Source organism: Raphanus sativus, chromosome 4, assembly GCF_000801105.2.
Source record: "Raphanus sativus cultivar WK10039 chromosome 4, ASM80110v3, whole genome shotgun sequence".
Taxonomy (NCBI): Eukaryota; Viridiplantae; Streptophyta; class Magnoliopsida; order Brassicales; family Brassicaceae; genus Raphanus; species Raphanus sativus.
In genome coordinates, this window is record NC_079514.1 from 36,657,856 (window position 1) to 36,675,964 (window position 18,109).

The following is an 18,109-nucleotide window of genomic DNA, read 5'->3' on the forward strand; positions in this document are numbered from 1 at the left end:
CGTATTTGTCTTGTTAATTGTCCAATCAGAGACATCACAATGCTAAACAAGGTAGCAAATGTTCATAGATAGCTAGTCCATTTCTTAGTTTAGTATTTAGTATACTACTGGACCAAGAGTTCTTAAACTCAAAATAAGAATCTTGTGCTAAACTGAAGAAAATTGTGAATGTATCACGAATTGCAGAAATGTCAGAGCGTTTTAGTTGACCTTAAATGCCATTACTTCCACTGACTACATAGGACGGAAAGAACAAGAGCAAAGATGATCAAGATACTTCCATACGAGAACAGTGTAGCAGGTTAGCATTTATCTTATGTCTCCTGTCACATAAGTTCGAATCCAAGCAGAAAATTCTTAGTTAGAAACTGACATAAAGGTTACACCTTTCTTCGTTAAAAGTGAGTTAGGATACATCATACACGTTACTCTGTCAATGTAAAAATACTAATTATTCATTCACCCTTTAGAAATAATGGGTTCACTGGGAACTTTGTTGACAATATAAAAACAACATTGCCTTAAACTTTAGAAAGAAAGAGAAAAAAGAGAACAGAGTTTCTTTTGGTCTCTACATGAGATTTGGTCTATCACTGCTTCTACATGGGAGGCTTGCCAACACTTAAAAGCTGTCCGACCATTCCATTTACCTGAAAATTATATACATGGCAAAAAAAAATCAGTATTAGCTTTGGATATTGGTGTTGAACTTTAACAAAAACTGGAAGAAATGAAAAAATGTTAATTGCTTTGTTAAACTAACTAAACACAAGAAAGAGCCTTACCTGCCAATACTTGGAAACACAACGGTCAATGCAACTGTTGTCACCCATGTTTAACTCAGCTTCCTTGTACCTAATTCATTTTTACAGAACAAGAAAAAAAAAACTCAAACCAGTGCAACTAAATATTCAAGTCTCAACAACACAGAAAAAATTACATGAGGTTGAAATAAGATAGGAAGCTTACCTATTATCCACACATTTACGAAAGCATGTTTGAGCAAGCCTGCATTAAAAGAACCAAGGCATTTAAAAGAAGGAAAAACACATCATAAAGAGAATAATTTTCTAAGCCACAAGAGATCAGTCACCATGAACTTGGCATGTCAACAGAGGGTTTTTTGACACAAATTAAAATAACAACGGATATCAATGTTCGCCTAAGATTACTTCCAGCAATCACAAAAATGATACTTCCCTAAAGATATAATACTAGTTGAACATAATAAAAGAGTGATTATTATCATTCTAAATTCTAATATCTAGTATTGGGTTGAACACACACAAACACATGTGCTGAAAAGCAAGCTCAACCTAATACAAAAGTGGGTTGAAACAATCAAATCTCTAATGATATAAAAACAGAGAATGGGTGGGTGATTGATTCGAGTTACTTGTTAAAGAGTTCCACTCGATATTCCATCTCCGTTTGTGCCATGCTAAAAGCCTGATTCAATCCAAACCAAGAGAAGCTAAGGAACACCACCAATACATCAATTGAAAAAACTATATACTACATATATTGAATTCTCAATGTTACAAAAGATCTGAATGAAGGCTCTACAGATTTAAACCCGCAAGCATCGCAGAAAATGGAAAAATAAGAGACCAAACATAAGCTCCATTGTCTAACTAGACCCAAACAAAAAGGACAGAGAATCTTCCGAACCTGTTCCTTACTAATGCCGGCGGGAATTGGACTTGGAGTAGCCATTTTAGCAACAATCTGGAAAAAAAAATTAAGATTCGTAAAGATCAAAACTTCAGTTGAATTTGTTTGTAGAACAAGGATCCCTACTTCCACACAAGATGGAGTTTTCTGAGAGAAATACGAACAAAGACGAGCTCCTCCGCTGTTCTGCTCGACAGCTTAATTAGGGTTTAAGGGTATAAATGTAATTAAGCTTAAATAACGGAGCTGTATCATAACAAAAAACGTCGGGATGTTCTATGGTAAAAAGCCTCAGACAGCACGCATGCTTACTCCAATGAAATGGGCCACACAGCATTTAAGCCTTTTTTACGGGTGTAGTGAAATGGGCCAGGCCAACCTTCGGCTGAACCTTGCCTTATATAAAGATCTGGTCACAGTGACAAAAAAAAAAAAGAAAGATCTGGTCTAAGGGTCGGCTGTGACCGGTTTAATTCGGTTTTACTTGATCCAATTGAAAGATATTTTTTTGGACGAACTCTATTAATATTCCCAGAACGAACCGAAAGCAAATCTGGTTCTTTGCCCTACGAAGTTCGAAAAAAGCTAGAGGAGGGACTGAGGAAGATGGCGCATAGAATACTGAGAGATCACGACGCTGATGGCTGGGAACGCTCCGACTTCCCCATCATCTGCGAGTCTTGTCTCGGTGACAATCCTTATGTCCGAATGGTAATAATTCATCTTTTTCTATCTCCTCCTACAATTTTGATATCTATGGTTGATAATTCGATTGATTACTTTGTGTCTGCTTGGTTGTTGTTTTTATTTATTTATTCAGACAAAATCTGAATACGACAAGGAGTGCAAGATCTGCACCCGACCGTTCACTGTGTTCAGATGGCGACCCGGGCGTGACGCAAGATACAAGAAAACCGAAGTTTGTCAGACATGCTGCAAGCTAAAAAACGTGTGCCAAGTCTGTCTCTTGGACCTCGAGTACGGTCTCCCTGTCCAGGTCAGAGACACGGCCCTCAACATCACTACTCACGATTCCATCCCCAAAAGCGATGTCAACAGAGAGTTCTTCGCCGAAGAGCATGATCGAAAGGTATCAATCAATCAAACTCTTTTGTCTCTCTCACGTTTTTTTGTTTGTAATATAGCTTTTGTTGAACATGTGTTTTTTTTTTTTGTTAGACGAGAGCTGGATTAGATTATGAGTCGTCTTTTGGGAAGATCCGTCCTAATGATACTATTCGTATGCTTCAAAGAACGACGCCGTATTACAAGAGGAACCGAGCGCATGTTTGTAGTTTCTTCATTAGGGGTGAGTGTACTAGAGGCGAGGAGTGTCCTTACCGCCACGAGATGCCTGAGACTGGAGAGTTATCTCAGCAGAACATCAAAGACCGTTACTATGGTGTGAACGATCCGGTGGCGTTGAAGTTACTTGGGAAGGCTGGTGAGATGGGGACATTGGAAACACCAGATGATCAGAGCATCAAAACGCTTTACGTCGGCGGGCTTAACTCTCGAGTCCTCGAGCAAGACATACGAGATCAGTTCTACGCCTACGGAGAGATCGAGTCCATCAGAATCTTGGCAGAGAAAGCGTGTTGCGTTTGTCACTTACACAACCAGAGAAGGAGCGGAGAAAGCTGCTGAAGAGCTCAGCAACAAGCTTGTTGTCAACGGCCAGAGGCTTAAAATCTCTTGGGGAAGACCTCAAGTTCCCAGAACCGATCCAGATGGCGGCGGCGGGCAGCAACAAGGTGGTGGTGTGGTGGCTCACAGTGGATTGCTGCCTCGAGCTGTGATATCTCATCAAGAAAGACCGTTTTACCCATCGATGGACCCTCAGAGAATGGGTGCGGTCATCTCGTCCCAAGACGGTGGTGATAACAGAGGAGCTTCTTCCTCTTCGTATCCTATCCCTCCACATGGGCATTATCAGCAGCACCAGCCGTATCCTCCACAGCCATATGGAGGGTATATGCAGCAACCTTACCAGCATGGTCCACCACAAGCTGCTCATCTTTATCCGCAACAACAGCAACCGGGTCCTGGTTCAAGGCCTAATCCTCCTCCAACAAACTCAGTCTCTGCTCCACCACCTGACTCTGTGTCTGATCCACCATTAGGATCCTCTTCTCAGCAATCTGCTGAGGCTGCTGTTACTGGTACGTCTTAATAGAGACCGTTGCCAGTTATTTCAATTTTTGCTTCTGTTATTTAAGTAGACTCCACTGTATCGACAATTTGTTTGTGTTAAACTTTATGACGAAAGTAATAGAAGAGATTTGTTTCAGTTCTTGTTGACTCTATAATTTTGACAATTCAACGTATGCATTGATGATGACCGAACATATCCACAAAGGTTTTCATCCTTTATAAGCTATCTAATCTACACACTTGTATAAAGATGATTTCTCAGTTGCCATACGTATGCGTTCAAAGCAAGCAAAACACATACATGAACATGAGACCTACACACACACTCTCTACATTTTTGTATATAGAACATACATAGGATGATGCAACACAAACATAAAACTCATATCTACACAAAAACACTTATCAACAAACATAAGGATTATATTAACTTCTCTTTAATTCCGTGAGAATGCCATGAATTTTCTGCATCAGAACCGGAGAGCATATAGAAAGCTAATCAGATTGTGTTCCTTGTAGTAGTTAAAACCAAAGCTAATATAACTCCTCTTGAGAATCTCTCACTCTTATTCCCAATAACATTGCTCTAATCCCACTGACCCATGACAATTTAAGCTGATATATGAATAGATTCAATCACATACATCATGTCTTTGTGAATATAGTTGGATAGATGCGACAATGGTTGTTACTTGTAAGCTTACCTCTCTCTTTTTTTCTGAACTTGACTTATATAATCTTATCTAGTTCTTTCTTAGGGGCGGATCTACAACCGTTCTCAGGATGTGAATTATATATAGATTTTCTAGTTTTTTTTGTGATTCAAGAGTAAACATATGAAGGGAGATGTGAAAATATCACAATCAATTACAAAACATGGATAAAGAAGAAAAAGGTTTTAGAAAACTAACTTTTCTGTTTTATTATTTTGTCTTTTTAAAGATCTAAATTAGATTTTTTAAAAGAAGAAATAAAAAGTTTAGAAAACTAACTTTTCCGTCTTTTTATTTTGTCTTATTAAGGATCTAAATAAGTGAGATCTATAGATTTATATGGAAAGTTGTCACAATTCAGTGCTATGTAATGTCTATAATAAGATCGAGAGCCTTGCGGTGGACTCAATCCTTTGCTTTGTTTCTAAAGACAAACCCTAACTTCTTCACCTGAGCTGGAATATGGCGGGCAGTGAACCTCAGATCTATCACGAGCGGCAACGACTGCAATTTTGCCTCCTGCACTCCCTCAACAATCTATTTCAGGTGATCCATATTTTTCAATTGCATCTTGCTAACTATTTGCTTGATGCTCATTACCATGATGTGAACCATTTGAGAGTTTTGCGATTGCTCTTGTTTTGACTTAGGACAAGGACGCATTCACGCGAGAAGGCTTGGACTCAATCTCGGAGGAGCTCGGGACCGATGGTCCCTGCCAAGAAACGTGGACACCTCTCTCTTTACTCGTCAAGCCTCACCACAACACGCTCACTGGTAACTACGACGTAAACGTGATGATTGCAGCTCTTGAAGGAAAAGGAAAGAGTGTTGAGTGGCATGACAAGCGTCGTGGTGCCTATTCGATTAATCTTGGTGCAGATACTCTAATGGGTATCGTGTTGAACGTTCCTGTCACGCGATATGTGGGACTTTGGAGAAGCAGGCGTTGGGTTGTGATGAGAAAAATAGATGGAGTCTGGTATAACTTGGATTGCGATCTTACTGTGCCGCAGCCGTTTAGAGACGAAGATGAAGTTAAGGGGTTTTTGGATCAAAATCTGAGTTTAGGTGGAGAGATTTTGCTAGTGAACAATGCTTAAAGATCAACAATGTCACCCCTTTTGTTGTTTAAAATTGTGTTTTTTTAATGACTAGAAAGTTATGGGTTCCTAGTTAGGTAAATTAATTCATACGAATATAATAAAAAAAATATTTTGGAAAGCAAATATTTTTCAATATACTTTTGAATATTGTTACCACTATAATTTGGATCTTAACCCTGCCATAAGTTCTTTGTGAATTCCCCCTGGATATGATTATGATACCTCTGCCATTGACGCTACCGAATAGAGACGACGACTGAACCATGAGAGACTGCAACGATTATCGAATAAATGTCTTCTACTAAGTTACATTACATTGAAATATTACATTTTTCATGAAGCTCGTGGCTGCTGCAACGACACGTGGTGGTAGGGATATTGGTAGAGTGAAGAGGCGGAAAGTAAACGGTTAACAGAACTATTGGAATTCCATTACGACTGCTAATAGAAGAATATGAGCTTAGTCTCACGCCCCTATATGGCCTAAATAAATACAGTATGGAATTGCGAGATTAAACTTCTGCCAAAATAACATTATGAACTGGAGAAAGAAGATTGTTAAAGGCAAAGACAAATCTTATGAAGTTTGAAATAGGCCTATCAAACAACAGAAATGCAATAATAACAATTATATGATTATCCGTACGTTAAAATCACTTAATTAGGATATGAACAATAATCAACTTTTTCTTTAGCAACAAACGATCTCATAGATGAAATGATTCTATCCCAGCAAATAAGATGAGTTCAACATAACAGATTTAGCTAAGGCGTCGGCGTGACAGTTCACTTCGCGCTTGATAAACGAAAAGGAAATACATTGAAAAAACGAGAGAGAAGATCAATGTCTCAAGGAGTTCTTTGGGCCTGCAGATCTTTGATGCAAAACTCTAATGAGCACCTGAGAATAAAAATAGAGTATGATTTTGTTACATGTTTAGTCAGTGGTCCAAGAGCAAGGGATGCGCAGAATGATGCAAGATCATCGAAGATGTCCAGTCTTGTCTACCACAGTTGATCCATATCTTATATGCATGCGCTATCCACTTAAATGGAGATAATAATACCGACAACCTTTGCTGTACATTCCATGTGGTAATTAGGTTTTCCGAAATCAAAACTAGACGTAAGATTTCTGATGCACTATATATCAGTAATGATTCTCTTTATAATAAACCTATCTTTTGATTTTTGAATGTCATGGATATGTTCTCTGTAAGAGTATCTCTATCGTAAAATTCCATGTTTTTTTCCAAAATTGAATAAAAATAGATATAGAGTAAAATTACTCTAATCATACTCTATTTTTATTCTATGGTAGAGTAATAAACACATAAAAATATATTATTTTATTTATGAATAAAATATTATTAAATAATAAAATATGAAATTAGATTGGAATATGTCTTACTCTATATTTTATTTTATTTTATTTTAAAATAAAAAATAAAATAGGTTAAAGATGCTCTGATATATTGGTATCCTCAAAGGCCGAAACTACAATTTACTTGATTATGTGGATCATGTAGATCGAGTTTTGGCATTATCTCAAGGTGGAAACTAAAGACTTCTGTTTCCGTAAGACATACAGAAGAGTACGGCTCATATATACCACTTTTGTTCTCCTCCTATTTTTGCTTACCATTTCATCGATTAGTCTCAATTAAAGTGGTATATCTCTTACCGCGCGCAACTAGATATAAAACAATTTACAGGCGCATGTTACATATCAGGACCATACCACCAAACAATAAGGCAAGAGTTAAGAGGTAAAAAGAAGAAACGCAAACTTAGGCCGTAAGAAACAATGCTTTCCATGTGGAGGGGGACAGGAAGAGCTTCTTAGTGACCCGCTTCCAAAAGTACATAGTTCTCTCACGTGCCCCACGTCTTCAATTATCATTCACCATATCAATCATTCATCACTTACTCTTTTTTTTTTTGTCATCTGATGGATTAATATTGAAATAACCGAACATTACACAAAGCATTACACAAAGCCGCCGGTGACCACCCTTAATCATTTCAGAGAAAAAAATAAGGACAGCGAGAGAAAAAGTAAACCTTCGCGTTTCCTCTCTGCCGGTGACCTGAGCTTGTCTCAGTGTAGGATCTGTGTGGAGAAGGCTTTTTGGCTTGATTTTCTTTTGATTTCTTTTCTGTCTTTGTTATTTAGTACTTTGTGGTGACTAGAGGAACTTGGAAAGCAGATCTAGATCTCAGATCTGGAGTCTTGGTTGAAGTATAACGGTGGTGGATCGTTCCTCCTCCGGTGAAGCTTGGTTTCCTTGCTTCTTCTGTGCTTTAGCTTTTAGGGTTTGTCGGCAGGTCGTTGGAGTCCTGCTCCTTTCCCGTTGATGGCCTCTTGAATCCGGTCTGCTAGAGCGTTTCTTCGGTTGCTTCTGGTGAAGATCTCGACGGTGTTAAAGATCTTGGGTTTGTTTTGTTTCGATGTTTCTGAGGCGTTGACGGTTTGGGTTCTTGCGGAGAAGAGACCAGGGTGAAACTGAAGGAGTCGGCTTCGAGTTTCGAGGCGTGTCGCTTCGCGGTGGGTGAAGTGGTGTTTGTGCGCTGAAGCTCACCGTTTGCAACTGGGTTGTGTCTCCTCTGATCTAGGCTGGGAGATAGATGTTATTGTCTTGGAGTGAATGCTCCAAGTTTGGTCGATTCCCACTGATTTGGTCGTTATTGTTCTGGATTTGGAGTGGTTTTTATCCAGTTACCGGCTGTGTGAATAAGACGTGTTCGGGAAGCTTTTATAGGCTTCGCCGTGGAGTGATGGTGCGTATGAGGCGCGTGGAGAGCACAATCAAGGTCCAGTGGCGAGTTTTAGTTGGGATTGAAGGGTGTATTCAGCGACGGTTAAGAATTCTAACCTCTCTCGATTCAGTTTTATATGTTGGTGATGTTCGTGTGCTTCCAGTCTATCTCGATGATCTTTCATTCTGGTGTTATTAGTGGATGAGTCATTGTTAGGTAAGTTCGTCTTTGAATGTATGGTGGTGTTCTCTTCTCCGGTAGTGATCTGGCTTTTTTTGCTTTAGTTTATGTTAGCTTTCTCATTGTTGTTTTTATTCTTGATTCCGAAGGGTGTTGTTTACCTCGTCGGCTTATGTTTCCGGAAAGGATTTGTTTCTTTGCCGGCTTCATTCATCACTTACTCTACTTTTACATTTTTACATTTCTATATTTATCAGCTAACAACCAAATTACGCTTTCTTAATTTGGTTGTATAGAAATAAGAAAACAAGCTTTTAATTTGTATAAGTGTGGTCTTTGCTACCAGCAATATAATGGAAGCACATGTGCTATTTCAATTAATCAAAAATTTACATGCCATGTTTAAGCCTCTACTTCTGACGACTTCCATCAAAATGTTGCCGTTTTAGAGTAATTTGGGATGATTGGTTTTCGTTGTATACCCGCAAGTCATAAAATTATAGATGGTTTCCGTCATTTACATTGAAAAATGTATCATGTTTCGCACCGTTTTTAGTATCTGAAAATTAAATAAAGTTTGATTATATTAAGCCGATCACGGGTAGATAGCTAAAGTCTTATAAATTAAAAGATCAAAATACATTTGAAATATTTTTCAACTAAAAATAAATTTAATTTTGAAATAGTTTCTTAATATTATAAATATGAAATATATGAAAAAGAGGTGCGGTAAAAAAAAAGACTGATTATGACAAAACAAAAAGGTGGTGATATTTACATTCTAAATTTTCAGTTAAATTTTTACTACTAATAATTGATATGACGTTTTAAATATAACCACTTGATATAAGACCATCTGCAACGGAGACTCGTGACAAATCTTTAGCGCTTACTTTTATGTTTAACTGATTATAATATTAATATTAAAGCAAATATAGGTAAGGATCAGTCCGTAAATAAGGGTTTTAAGGACTTGATCCTTAGTGCACGTGGCATGCTGTCATTGAATTTTGTTCTGTTTTTCTCTTTTTCATCTTCTTCCCGGATTTCACCGTCAAACTTTCCTCTAATCTTTCCGAGAAATGGGCAAAGCTAAGAACAGCTTCTCCGCGAATCCGTCGTCTCCCATTAACTCCAATGGTGAACGCGCCGAAACTTCATCGACGGAGGTGAATCTATCTCCGCCGGAGATGTATCGACGAGGTGTGTCTTCGTTGCAACTTTCTCAGTTCCAACCCGACACTCATAGAGCTCTCGAGGAACCGCTATTTCGATTCCCGACTGGTGTTGATGTCGAAACCCTAGATTCCTCTTTCGCTATGCTCTCCCTTCGTGAGCAGAATCCGTCACTTCACAATCGCTGGACCAATCGATCGTCACTGCAGCAAAATCAACGGATCAATGGCGGCGGGAGTTGGTCTCTTCCTCCTCCACAGCGTGAAGTAGATTTGCAACATATGATGAATCCCTACTTTCAAAGAACATTGTCGTTTCTGAACGATTACGTTAACAGAGGATCGTATGGGCAGAGTAATGTGACGCTTAACAATGGGTTTGGTTCTTGGAGAAGCAACGAAGGTTTCGTGAACCCGTCGTCTCTGTCTCTTGAGAATGCGAGAATGAGACCTATTGCTTTGCTTGCTAAGGATCCAGACTCTGAGTCTTGTCTTGCAGGACAAGATCAATGATTGTTCCAAGGAGACAATCATTGATTGTTCCAAGTTCATCTCCTGACATCAACCTCACCGAGGCACAGGTAAAGAATTAAAGACACACAAGAAATAACATAACGTCTAGTGCAACTAACTAACTATGTCTTGTTTTTTGTGTTTCAGATCAAATGCTATATGCAGCAGCTTCTGTTGGCAGTAGAACATTGTCATCTACGAGGGATCCTTTTGTTTATATGATCATCCTTTGATTTTGTAATGTAGTTACTTTTAGGCCTGGTGATTGTTTTAGTTTAGAAGGAGAGACAGACACGAGACTGTTTTAGTTTAGAAAAAGGTAAGTATACAATTTTTTCCTCATAGTGTGATCAAAATCATCACTCTGCTGCTAATCTATAGCTGAGATTTTGAACTGTTGAGAATTGTTGGGTTTTGTGGGTTTTGTTACAAAACTAAGGACTCTAATTAGAGTAACACCATTGGACTTGATCATTTTGATTAAGTCCTTAACTGTTCAAAAAAACAAAAAACAAAAAAAAATAATGCTAAACTAATCCTAAGGATTCCACAATGGAATCCACCATTGTGGATGCTCTAAGTATGACCACTTGATTAATTTGTTTTTTATTCTATGAAAGCGAAACCTTAACCTATATTTTAACATGTTGTGTATAATCACAAAGCTCTACATAAATACCTTCATAATACATTTATAAATATGATACTATACTTTATTTATTTGCCACACAAAAAGAAAATCTGCTGCATTCATTTTTTCTTTACTAACTAATTTTGGTCATATGCATGGATAGATATGTGCAGCAGTGCATGGATCCAAGTAAACAGATGCACCGGTGAGCTTAGATTAGAAATGAAACATGTGCACGTGTTCCTCTGTCTCCGTCCATATCCTAAGCAACAAAGTTTGTAACCAGATATTTATATCCATAAAACAATTCGGATACCTTGGATTCTCCTCAAAAATTCGAGTTTAGCTTTTGTGGTAAATTAACTGTACACAAATACAATAATGTAGATGTAATTTTGTACAAATAATTGAGAAAAATGGAAAATAGATCTTGGTCAATAGAATGTATAAAATGATTGTAAAGTATCAGAATAAATAACACACTATTATTCAGATATCAGTAATTTTTATACCATGTGTAAATATATGTGAATGAATAAATAATTCATAATGAACATCACAATGAAAAAAAAAAACAAATTTTACAAATAACCACGAATCGGTACCTAATTCAAATTCGTTACACTTTTGGAGGTTAAATCAAAAACATACGTTCGAAGTTGTAAGTATAATTGGATCGACTTAGCCACGTTACTGCAAGATATGATCATGATAAATCATGGCATATTTTATAAAACCAGTGAAGGAAGAAAACAATGTACACTCATTCGTATGCATAATAAGATTCGTATAAACATACCAAAAAAACTAAAAACAAATAAAAAGAGGAGACAAATATTCTAACAAATATAAGAAAAAGTAAAAATAGAAAAGACATGAAATAGCGTGGCACCTACTCTTCTTCTACTTCTATCTTTACTATCTCCCATTGTCTTCATACACCTTTACACTCCTTTCTCCTCTTCTCTTCATCATTTCTTCTTCTTTACACATCTCTTCCAATGGTGGAGACTGCAAAACACTAAACTTCCTCTCTCCCTCTTTCTCAAAAACAAAACTCTCGTGAATGGCGGCGCGAAAACTTGGGTCGTTGTTACGTCAGCATTTCTTCTCCCTCTTCTTTCTCTTTGTCGGCTGTTTCTTCTTCCCCAAAGGAGGTGACTGTAAACCGAAGAAGAGGAAGAAGAAGAAGAAGCTCAGAACGGTTTCTTCCGGTTCAGGTTCCGGTTTATCCTCTTCTTGGACGTCTTTAAAACGGTTCTTCTTATCTAAACCCCGCCACCAAACGCATTCAAACGGTCAGTCAACGACTCTGACTTCCGCTAGATCCTCTCACAACTCCCTCGTCACTCTCGTACAACCCGACCCGGAAACCCGTATTGAAACCGGTTTATCGGAGCCGGATCTTCCTCTGTGCGACGAAGACGAGATCTTCTCCTGCGCGGCGTGCGGAGAGATCTTCCCAAAAACCAACCTCCTCGAGCACCACATCGCCGTCAAACACGCCGTGACGGAGCTAACCGACGGCGAGTCAAGCACGAACATCGTGAAAATCATATTCAACTCGGGCTGGCCCGATCATCAAGGCAACAACAAAGCCCCGGAGATCCATCGGATCCTAAAGATCCACAACAGCCCCAAGATCCTCGCGAGGTTCGAGGAGTACCGTGAGCTCGTCAAGGCCAAAGCCGCTCGCACCAGCCGCAGCGACGAACGGTGCGTCGCCGACGGGAACGAGCTGCTGAGATTCTACTGCTCGACGTTCATGTGCGACCTGGGGCGAAACGGTGGCTCCAGCCTCTGCGGCCATCAGTACTGCAGCGTCTGCGGGATCATCGGAGCCGGGTTCTCGCCGAAGCTCGACGGGATCGCGACGCTAGCGACGGGGTGGAGAGGACACGCGGCGGTTCCTGAGGAGGTGGAGGTGGAGTTTGGGTTTATGAACGTGAAACGGGCCATGCTGGTTTGCCGCGTCGTGGCGGGCCGGGTCGGGTGTGATATGATTGAGGATGATGACGTGGACAAGAGTGATGGAGGGTTTGATTCTGTAGTAGGGCAGGGGAGTGGCGGGAGTAATAAGAGTGGGGCCCTGTTGAGGATCGACGATGAGGAGCTTCTGGTGTTTAATCCAAGGGCTGTGCTTCCTTGTTTTGTGATAGTGTATACTGTGTAGGTGTGTGAGCGTGTCTGTGTTATATATAATGTTTTTTTTGTGAGGTATGGTTAAGATGTAATGTAATGGAGAAGTGTGAACGCTTTAGATGATAAAAAAAAATCTTTGTCGTGTCTTTCAATATGATCCAAGCATCTTTTGCGAGGCTGTATAGTAGTTTGAAAGTGTAGTAGTTTCCAATGTATAGTAGATTTTTTCTATGTCTAATTCGAATCTAGCTAATAGATGTTGATTGAAAAACATTAGCATGAGACCAGATCTTACAGATGGAGGAGTTAACCACTTACCACTAGTTGATCTTTCTTGTTTTCTGTATTTAAAGGAACATAATGGTTATGGAATACTAATGTAATTATGTTAACACTTTAAGAGCGATACTTAAGGGGGGCTTATTGAATTGAGAATTTGAAAGAATTTTATTTTTTCATGAAATTCCCCCTTATTAGATTGGTTATTTATAAAAACTCCTCCAAATCCAAGGTTATTGGATTGGTTATTCATACAAATTCCTTGAAATCCTCTCTTATTGGAAAATAAGGATTTCATAAATGGATTTTACCAAAAGTTCTTTGAGATGATTTGAGAAGTAATTTGTAGTGAAAATTCAACCGTGACAAATACCACCTAATGAGATGGTTTTTGATAAAACAGAACAGTTCTTTTAGTTTTCTTGTTTAGACCTTTAATGGCTATAAAAAAAGAGAAGTAACTGAAATCAGTTGAGAACTGCTGGTATGGTGATTAAAAAACTGCTAAAATTTTGTGTGTCGCTTCCTCCTAGTGTTACCTGCCTGAGCCGGAAAAGGAATCAGAAAGGGAAGCGTGCACCTGGAAGAAACTTCCGTAAATCTGACGAGTTCAAGAGTTGGATCCGAAAGACCATAGAGATGAAGTTAAAATAGGAGAATTGGGGTTTGTCTGCTCTGATATATTGATAGTTTCCGATGAATCCTTTAATTTCAATGAATCAAGTGGTTCAAGTGATCGTTAAGTTTTGTATTTACTGTTAAAGCCTAATTGGGTTTTGTATACATACAAGTTACAACCAGAAAAGAAAAAAATATCAAGGTACATCTCACTCTGACAGGTTGTGTACACATACATGTAACATCCAAGTCTGAGCTAGCTAACCTTGAGGCCAAATTTGTTTAGAAATTTCACTGAACAGTGTTGAAATCTTAGTATGTGATGTCTTCATGTTGAGTTTTTTGGTAGTCATTATGGAAGTCTGAACTAGCTAACCTTGAGGCCACTTTCTTTAGAAGTTCATGCATTATGTTAGCTTGTGTCAGTGATGATTGTATATGTTTTCCATCAACTTGTCCTCGGGGGAGGGTGGCGCAGGTTGATGCTGGTGGGGTGCTCATTGCTCAAACCCTTGATATGTGGGCTTGATGAAATGGGTAGATTTTACATCAATGGGAAGAGCCTGTGTAATAACTGCAGCAGTTTCTCATTTTATTCAGAGTTGGCCAATGAAGTGGTACCCGTCTGATTATTTTGACCATTCTCTTTATTGTCGATACTGAGGAACTGCAGAGAGAAGTGGAACTTGGAAATTTATACTTTGTAATTGATGGTAGAAGGCGAGACTGAAATTATGAACTATGTAAATGTTTGGGAAAGAGGTGCCAAAGTAATAGGAGTCCTTAATGGAGAAGAAGCTGCTGCAATACTACAAACTATGCGGGGGAATCTCGAATGCATTTATCCCAGAAAGCTGGTCCTCTCTTCCATTAGGAATGCTTTAGCTCAGCAATGGTTCAAAGCTGCATTAAACTTGGTAAGACGTCATAAAATCTGACTTTAATGTTATCGTGGATCTATATGGGTGGCAGACATTTCTACAATTAGCTGTAGAATTTATTGAACAAGTAAACAATTTGGACCACGTTAAAGAATCTGTTTGTGCAATGAAGATAATTGCAGAAACACTTTACATGTTGGCTGAACTTCTGAACAGAGTGGCCTCACGGTTTTCTGGAGATAAAAGCATGTTTTCTTTGGTTTCTTGGCATGTTTGTATTACTGAGCACGAACCCGGAAGACCATTGTGAAACCATGAAAACTACAGAAGTAGAGAGTGACGCTCAATTTCTTGGCATGTTGTTTTGTTATTTTATTTTTAAATTCTACCAAAATCACCTATTTAAATCCCCACCAAATACTCAAAATCCCAACAAAAATCGTGAAATCCCATCTAAATTCTATCAAATCTGAAATCCCAGTAAACTTGTGAAATCCTCGATCCAATAAGCCCCACTTTAGAGCACCATTATTGCTGTATCTTAAGCTCAGTTCTTAGCAGTAATGGGCCCAAAATTAAATCAAAAACCAAGAAATAGAATAAAAACGTTTCTTAACTAAGAAGTTTTTAGGATGGTCCTTATGTGCCACCTGGCAGCGTGTGATGGGGGCCGCGGGTCCAAACTCAAGAAAGCTCTCGACAACCAGTTCCCCGAAGAAAAACGCTACTTCGGCTTCGAGAATTTCGGCAACACTTGCTACTGCAACACCCTTTTGCAGGTCCTCCTCCCTTTCTCTCTAATCCCTACTTGCCTGTTAGATTCTCTCCATCTCGAATTCGATTTGTACGACTCGTTTGACGATTTCTTCTGGGTTCGTTTAAATTCATGATTAGTCATCGAATTCGATTCAAAGGGTTAAATTTGAATAACTGTGCATTGCGTCCTTATTAGCTCTTTCGAATTGAAGTTTGAAACCTGAGATTGCACATATATGTACATGAATGGGTTCTCATTAACTTCGCTCTTCGTTAACCAGTGTGATGTCAAGTCTGTTGAATCTCTTATCCTCTTTGGTGCACTGCAGGCTCTTTATTTTTGTGTTCCCTTTCGTGAACAATTGCTCGAGTACTATACGAGTAGTACAATAGCCTAAATCGGATGAAGAGATATGTTGCTTTAAATCTGTTGGCTGCAATATTTAACAATGCTATTGTGAGTTTGTCTGCGGAAGAAGTAAAGCGCACATTAGAAGCAGTTGCATCTACCGGAAAGTTCTGGTAATGCCACTTTTTAGTTGCTTTGAGTAGGCATGGTTGGTTATGTACTTAACTAATCTTATCCTTACCATTTTTGTATTGTTGTATAGAGCTAAATAATATTTGATGAGTGGCTTTCTTTTTGAGTAACTATAGGTTTTAGGGTCTCTCATCTCTGTATTGCTACTTCCTTCTAGTTGACTAGTTTTCTTACCTTGTAATACTGCAGGCATGATTAGGAGAAACTAAAGGGATCGCTATATTGGTGGTTGAAGAAGGTATGTTCAGGTATACTAGCAGTGTAGTTATAGTGCATACCACATTCAGCCCAATGGTTACAGTTTCTAACTATCTATATGGGTGCGCTGTGAAGGTTTTATCAGAATATCCTGAGGCAAAGATGACGGACGAAAAGCCCTAGGAGAAACATATTCAGAGCTGATTTGTCAATTGGATGAAGGTCTATATCAAAATTTTTTAACTAAGAAACAATATAAAGTATCTACCAATAATCTCTACTTTTGCTATTGTATCTTAACATTTTTTTTTAATCTTCATATATTAATAAAATATGCTAAGATACTAAATTTTGGTTCTAGCAATAATGATGCTCTTAGAGCATCATTATTGGTTTGTCCTAATGATGAGTCCTTAACTTATTTAATTGTTTGTTTGTCCTAAGATAATTTGGTAAGGACATTCCTTAAAACACAGATTATTGGTGGGACTTGATGATGAGTTCTTAAGTTAATTAATGATATATTTTAAGAAATAATGATATATTAAATAGAAATTAAAAATAAAAACATTACAAACATATTTTAAAAAACAGTAGAAACATCATAATAAAAAAAACATTACTAGCTGAGAAAAAAAAAACATTACAAACATCATAATGAAAAAACATTAGAAACATCATAATAAAAAATAAATATTACAAACTATAAATTATTAGTTATTAAAATAAGGAGAGACGCCAAACGAATTCACCGTCGACAGGAACAGAGAGAGATGCCGGTGGAAGCGCCGTCGAGAGTAAACACCGGTGGAGAGACACGCCAAAGGAAGCGCCGTCGAGAGAGAACGCGACGGAAAGAGAAGGGCAGAAGAATCGCCTCGAGAGAGAACAGACCGAACACAACGAAGAGAGAGAACAGACCAATCTCGGCCTTTGATCCCTTTTGCCCAAAATATTTCTCATCAACGCTTCAGAACAAGCCACGTGCCTCCTAAGGACGCTGATCAAAACATCTTAATTATGGAACGTCACAACTATATTTCGCGTTTTTTCATTTAATTCTCGGCCTTTAATGCTAAGAAATGCACTTTTAGGACGCCGATAATCATGCTCTTAGTACTTTAGTTAGTTAGAAAGTTGATGTTGAAAGAAATGTCTCTTGCATTTGTTGCAAGCAATGAAAGAGTAACTGTGTACAGAAATGAAAGAGTGCAAAAAAAAAGACAAAAGTTTTCCTTTTATTCTTTGTGATTTATTATTTTAGAATGAAAGTTGTTGGTTTGGTTCGCTTACATTCCATATGATGCAAACTGATAGAGACCGCATATCGCAACAAAGTCAGCATGTAAAATCATCCTTTCATATCTTTAAACGACTCAGTTTTATTTTTCTTTATGTTTTCTATTAGAAAATCGGTGACAACTCTCAACGTTGCGCCACAATTAGAGACTGGGCACAATCTCTTGTTATTAGGCTTGTACTCACTATTTGCTTCCTACCCAGCTTGAAAAAGCAACACTTGCTAATTTGCTATGGTTAAGTTTGATATTCGGAACGCCTAAAGCTCTTCCAATTGTTCAGGGGAATGGGAATCCATGGTGCATAGAAGAAAGAAACGACATGAGAGTGGAGAAACATAAACAAAAAGGAATATAAATTATTTGATATCAGGTTCAAGAGCACAGGAGCTCTGATGCCATGAAAGTTAATGAATTCTCCATGATCCGATCATTGTATTTACGTGGCTGTGTAAAGCCAAATAGATTACACAAAATTAATAAATACTTG

At 38.3% G+C, this 18,109-nt stretch overlaps 4 protein-coding genes, 1 long non-coding RNA gene and 1 pseudogene across 7 annotated transcripts; 4 read left to right on the forward strand and 2 right to left on the reverse strand.

Moving 5' to 3' along the window:
- Positions 1-433: 433 nt before the first annotated feature.
- LOC108831769 (mitochondrial import inner membrane translocase subunit TIM10-like) lies at positions 434-1,883 on the reverse strand. Of its 2 annotated transcripts, XM_018605286.2 has the most exons (6): positions 1,801-1,883; positions 1,672-1,728; positions 1,397-1,449; positions 970-1,008; positions 786-855; positions 434-650 (listed from the first exon to the last, which is right to left on the reverse strand). In XM_018605286.2, the coding sequence occupies exons 2-6, from the start codon at positions 1,714-1,716 to the stop codon at positions 600-602; spliced, it is 258 nt and encodes an 85-aa protein (XP_018460788.1). In that variant the 5' UTR covers positions 1,717-1,728; positions 1,801-1,883; the 3' UTR covers positions 434-599. The 2 variants fall into 2 exon arrangements, with proteins under 2 accessions (XP_018460788.1, XP_056865848.1); XM_057009868.1 differs by having other exon boundaries at positions 1,672-1,805.
- Positions 1,884-2,218: 335 nt separating this feature from the next.
- Positions 2,219-3,967, forward strand: LOC108831768 (zinc finger CCCH domain-containing protein 25-like). Its single transcript, XM_018605285.2, is given in 4 exon segments — positions 2,219-2,385; positions 2,495-2,764; positions 2,854-3,273; positions 3,275-3,967. Coding segments are annotated over 4 exon segments (1,368 nt in total). The 5' UTR covers positions 2,219-2,280; the 3' UTR covers positions 3,848-3,967.
- Positions 3,968-4,934: 967 nt separating this feature from the next.
- On the forward strand, positions 4,935-5,735 carry LOC108831765 (josephin-like protein). The gene is made up of 2 exons (XM_018605283.2): positions 4,935-5,087; positions 5,192-5,735. Exons 1-2 carry the CDS (start codon positions 5,004-5,006, stop codon positions 5,642-5,644), a joined length of 537 nt encoding a protein of 178 aa, XP_018460785.1. The 5' UTR covers positions 4,935-5,003; the 3' UTR covers positions 5,645-5,735.
- A 1,634-nt stretch (positions 5,736-7,369) lies between these two features.
- Positions 7,370-7,566, reverse strand: LOC108831766 (uncharacterized; annotated as a pseudogene).
- Positions 7,567-11,737: 4,171 nt separating this feature from the next.
- On the forward strand, positions 11,738-13,200 carry LOC108848506 (uncharacterized). Its single transcript, XM_018621896.2, has one exon. It carries the CDS (start codon positions 11,973-11,975, stop codon positions 13,077-13,079), a length of 1,107 nt encoding a protein of 368 aa, XP_018477398.2. The 5' UTR covers positions 11,738-11,972; the 3' UTR covers positions 13,080-13,200.
- Positions 13,201-15,450: 2,250 nt separating this feature from the next.
- On the forward strand, positions 15,451-16,710 carry LOC108831771 (uncharacterized). 2 transcript variants are annotated; one of them, XR_008944681.1, is made up of 4 exons: positions 15,451-15,605; positions 15,912-16,104; positions 16,313-16,371; positions 16,457-16,710. It is a non-coding gene; the product is annotated as an uncharacterized LOC108831771 (long non-coding RNA). The 2 variants fall into 2 exon arrangements; XR_001946425.2 differs by having other exon boundaries at positions 16,313-16,361; positions 16,457-16,706.
- Positions 16,711-18,109: the final 1,399 nt, after the last annotated feature.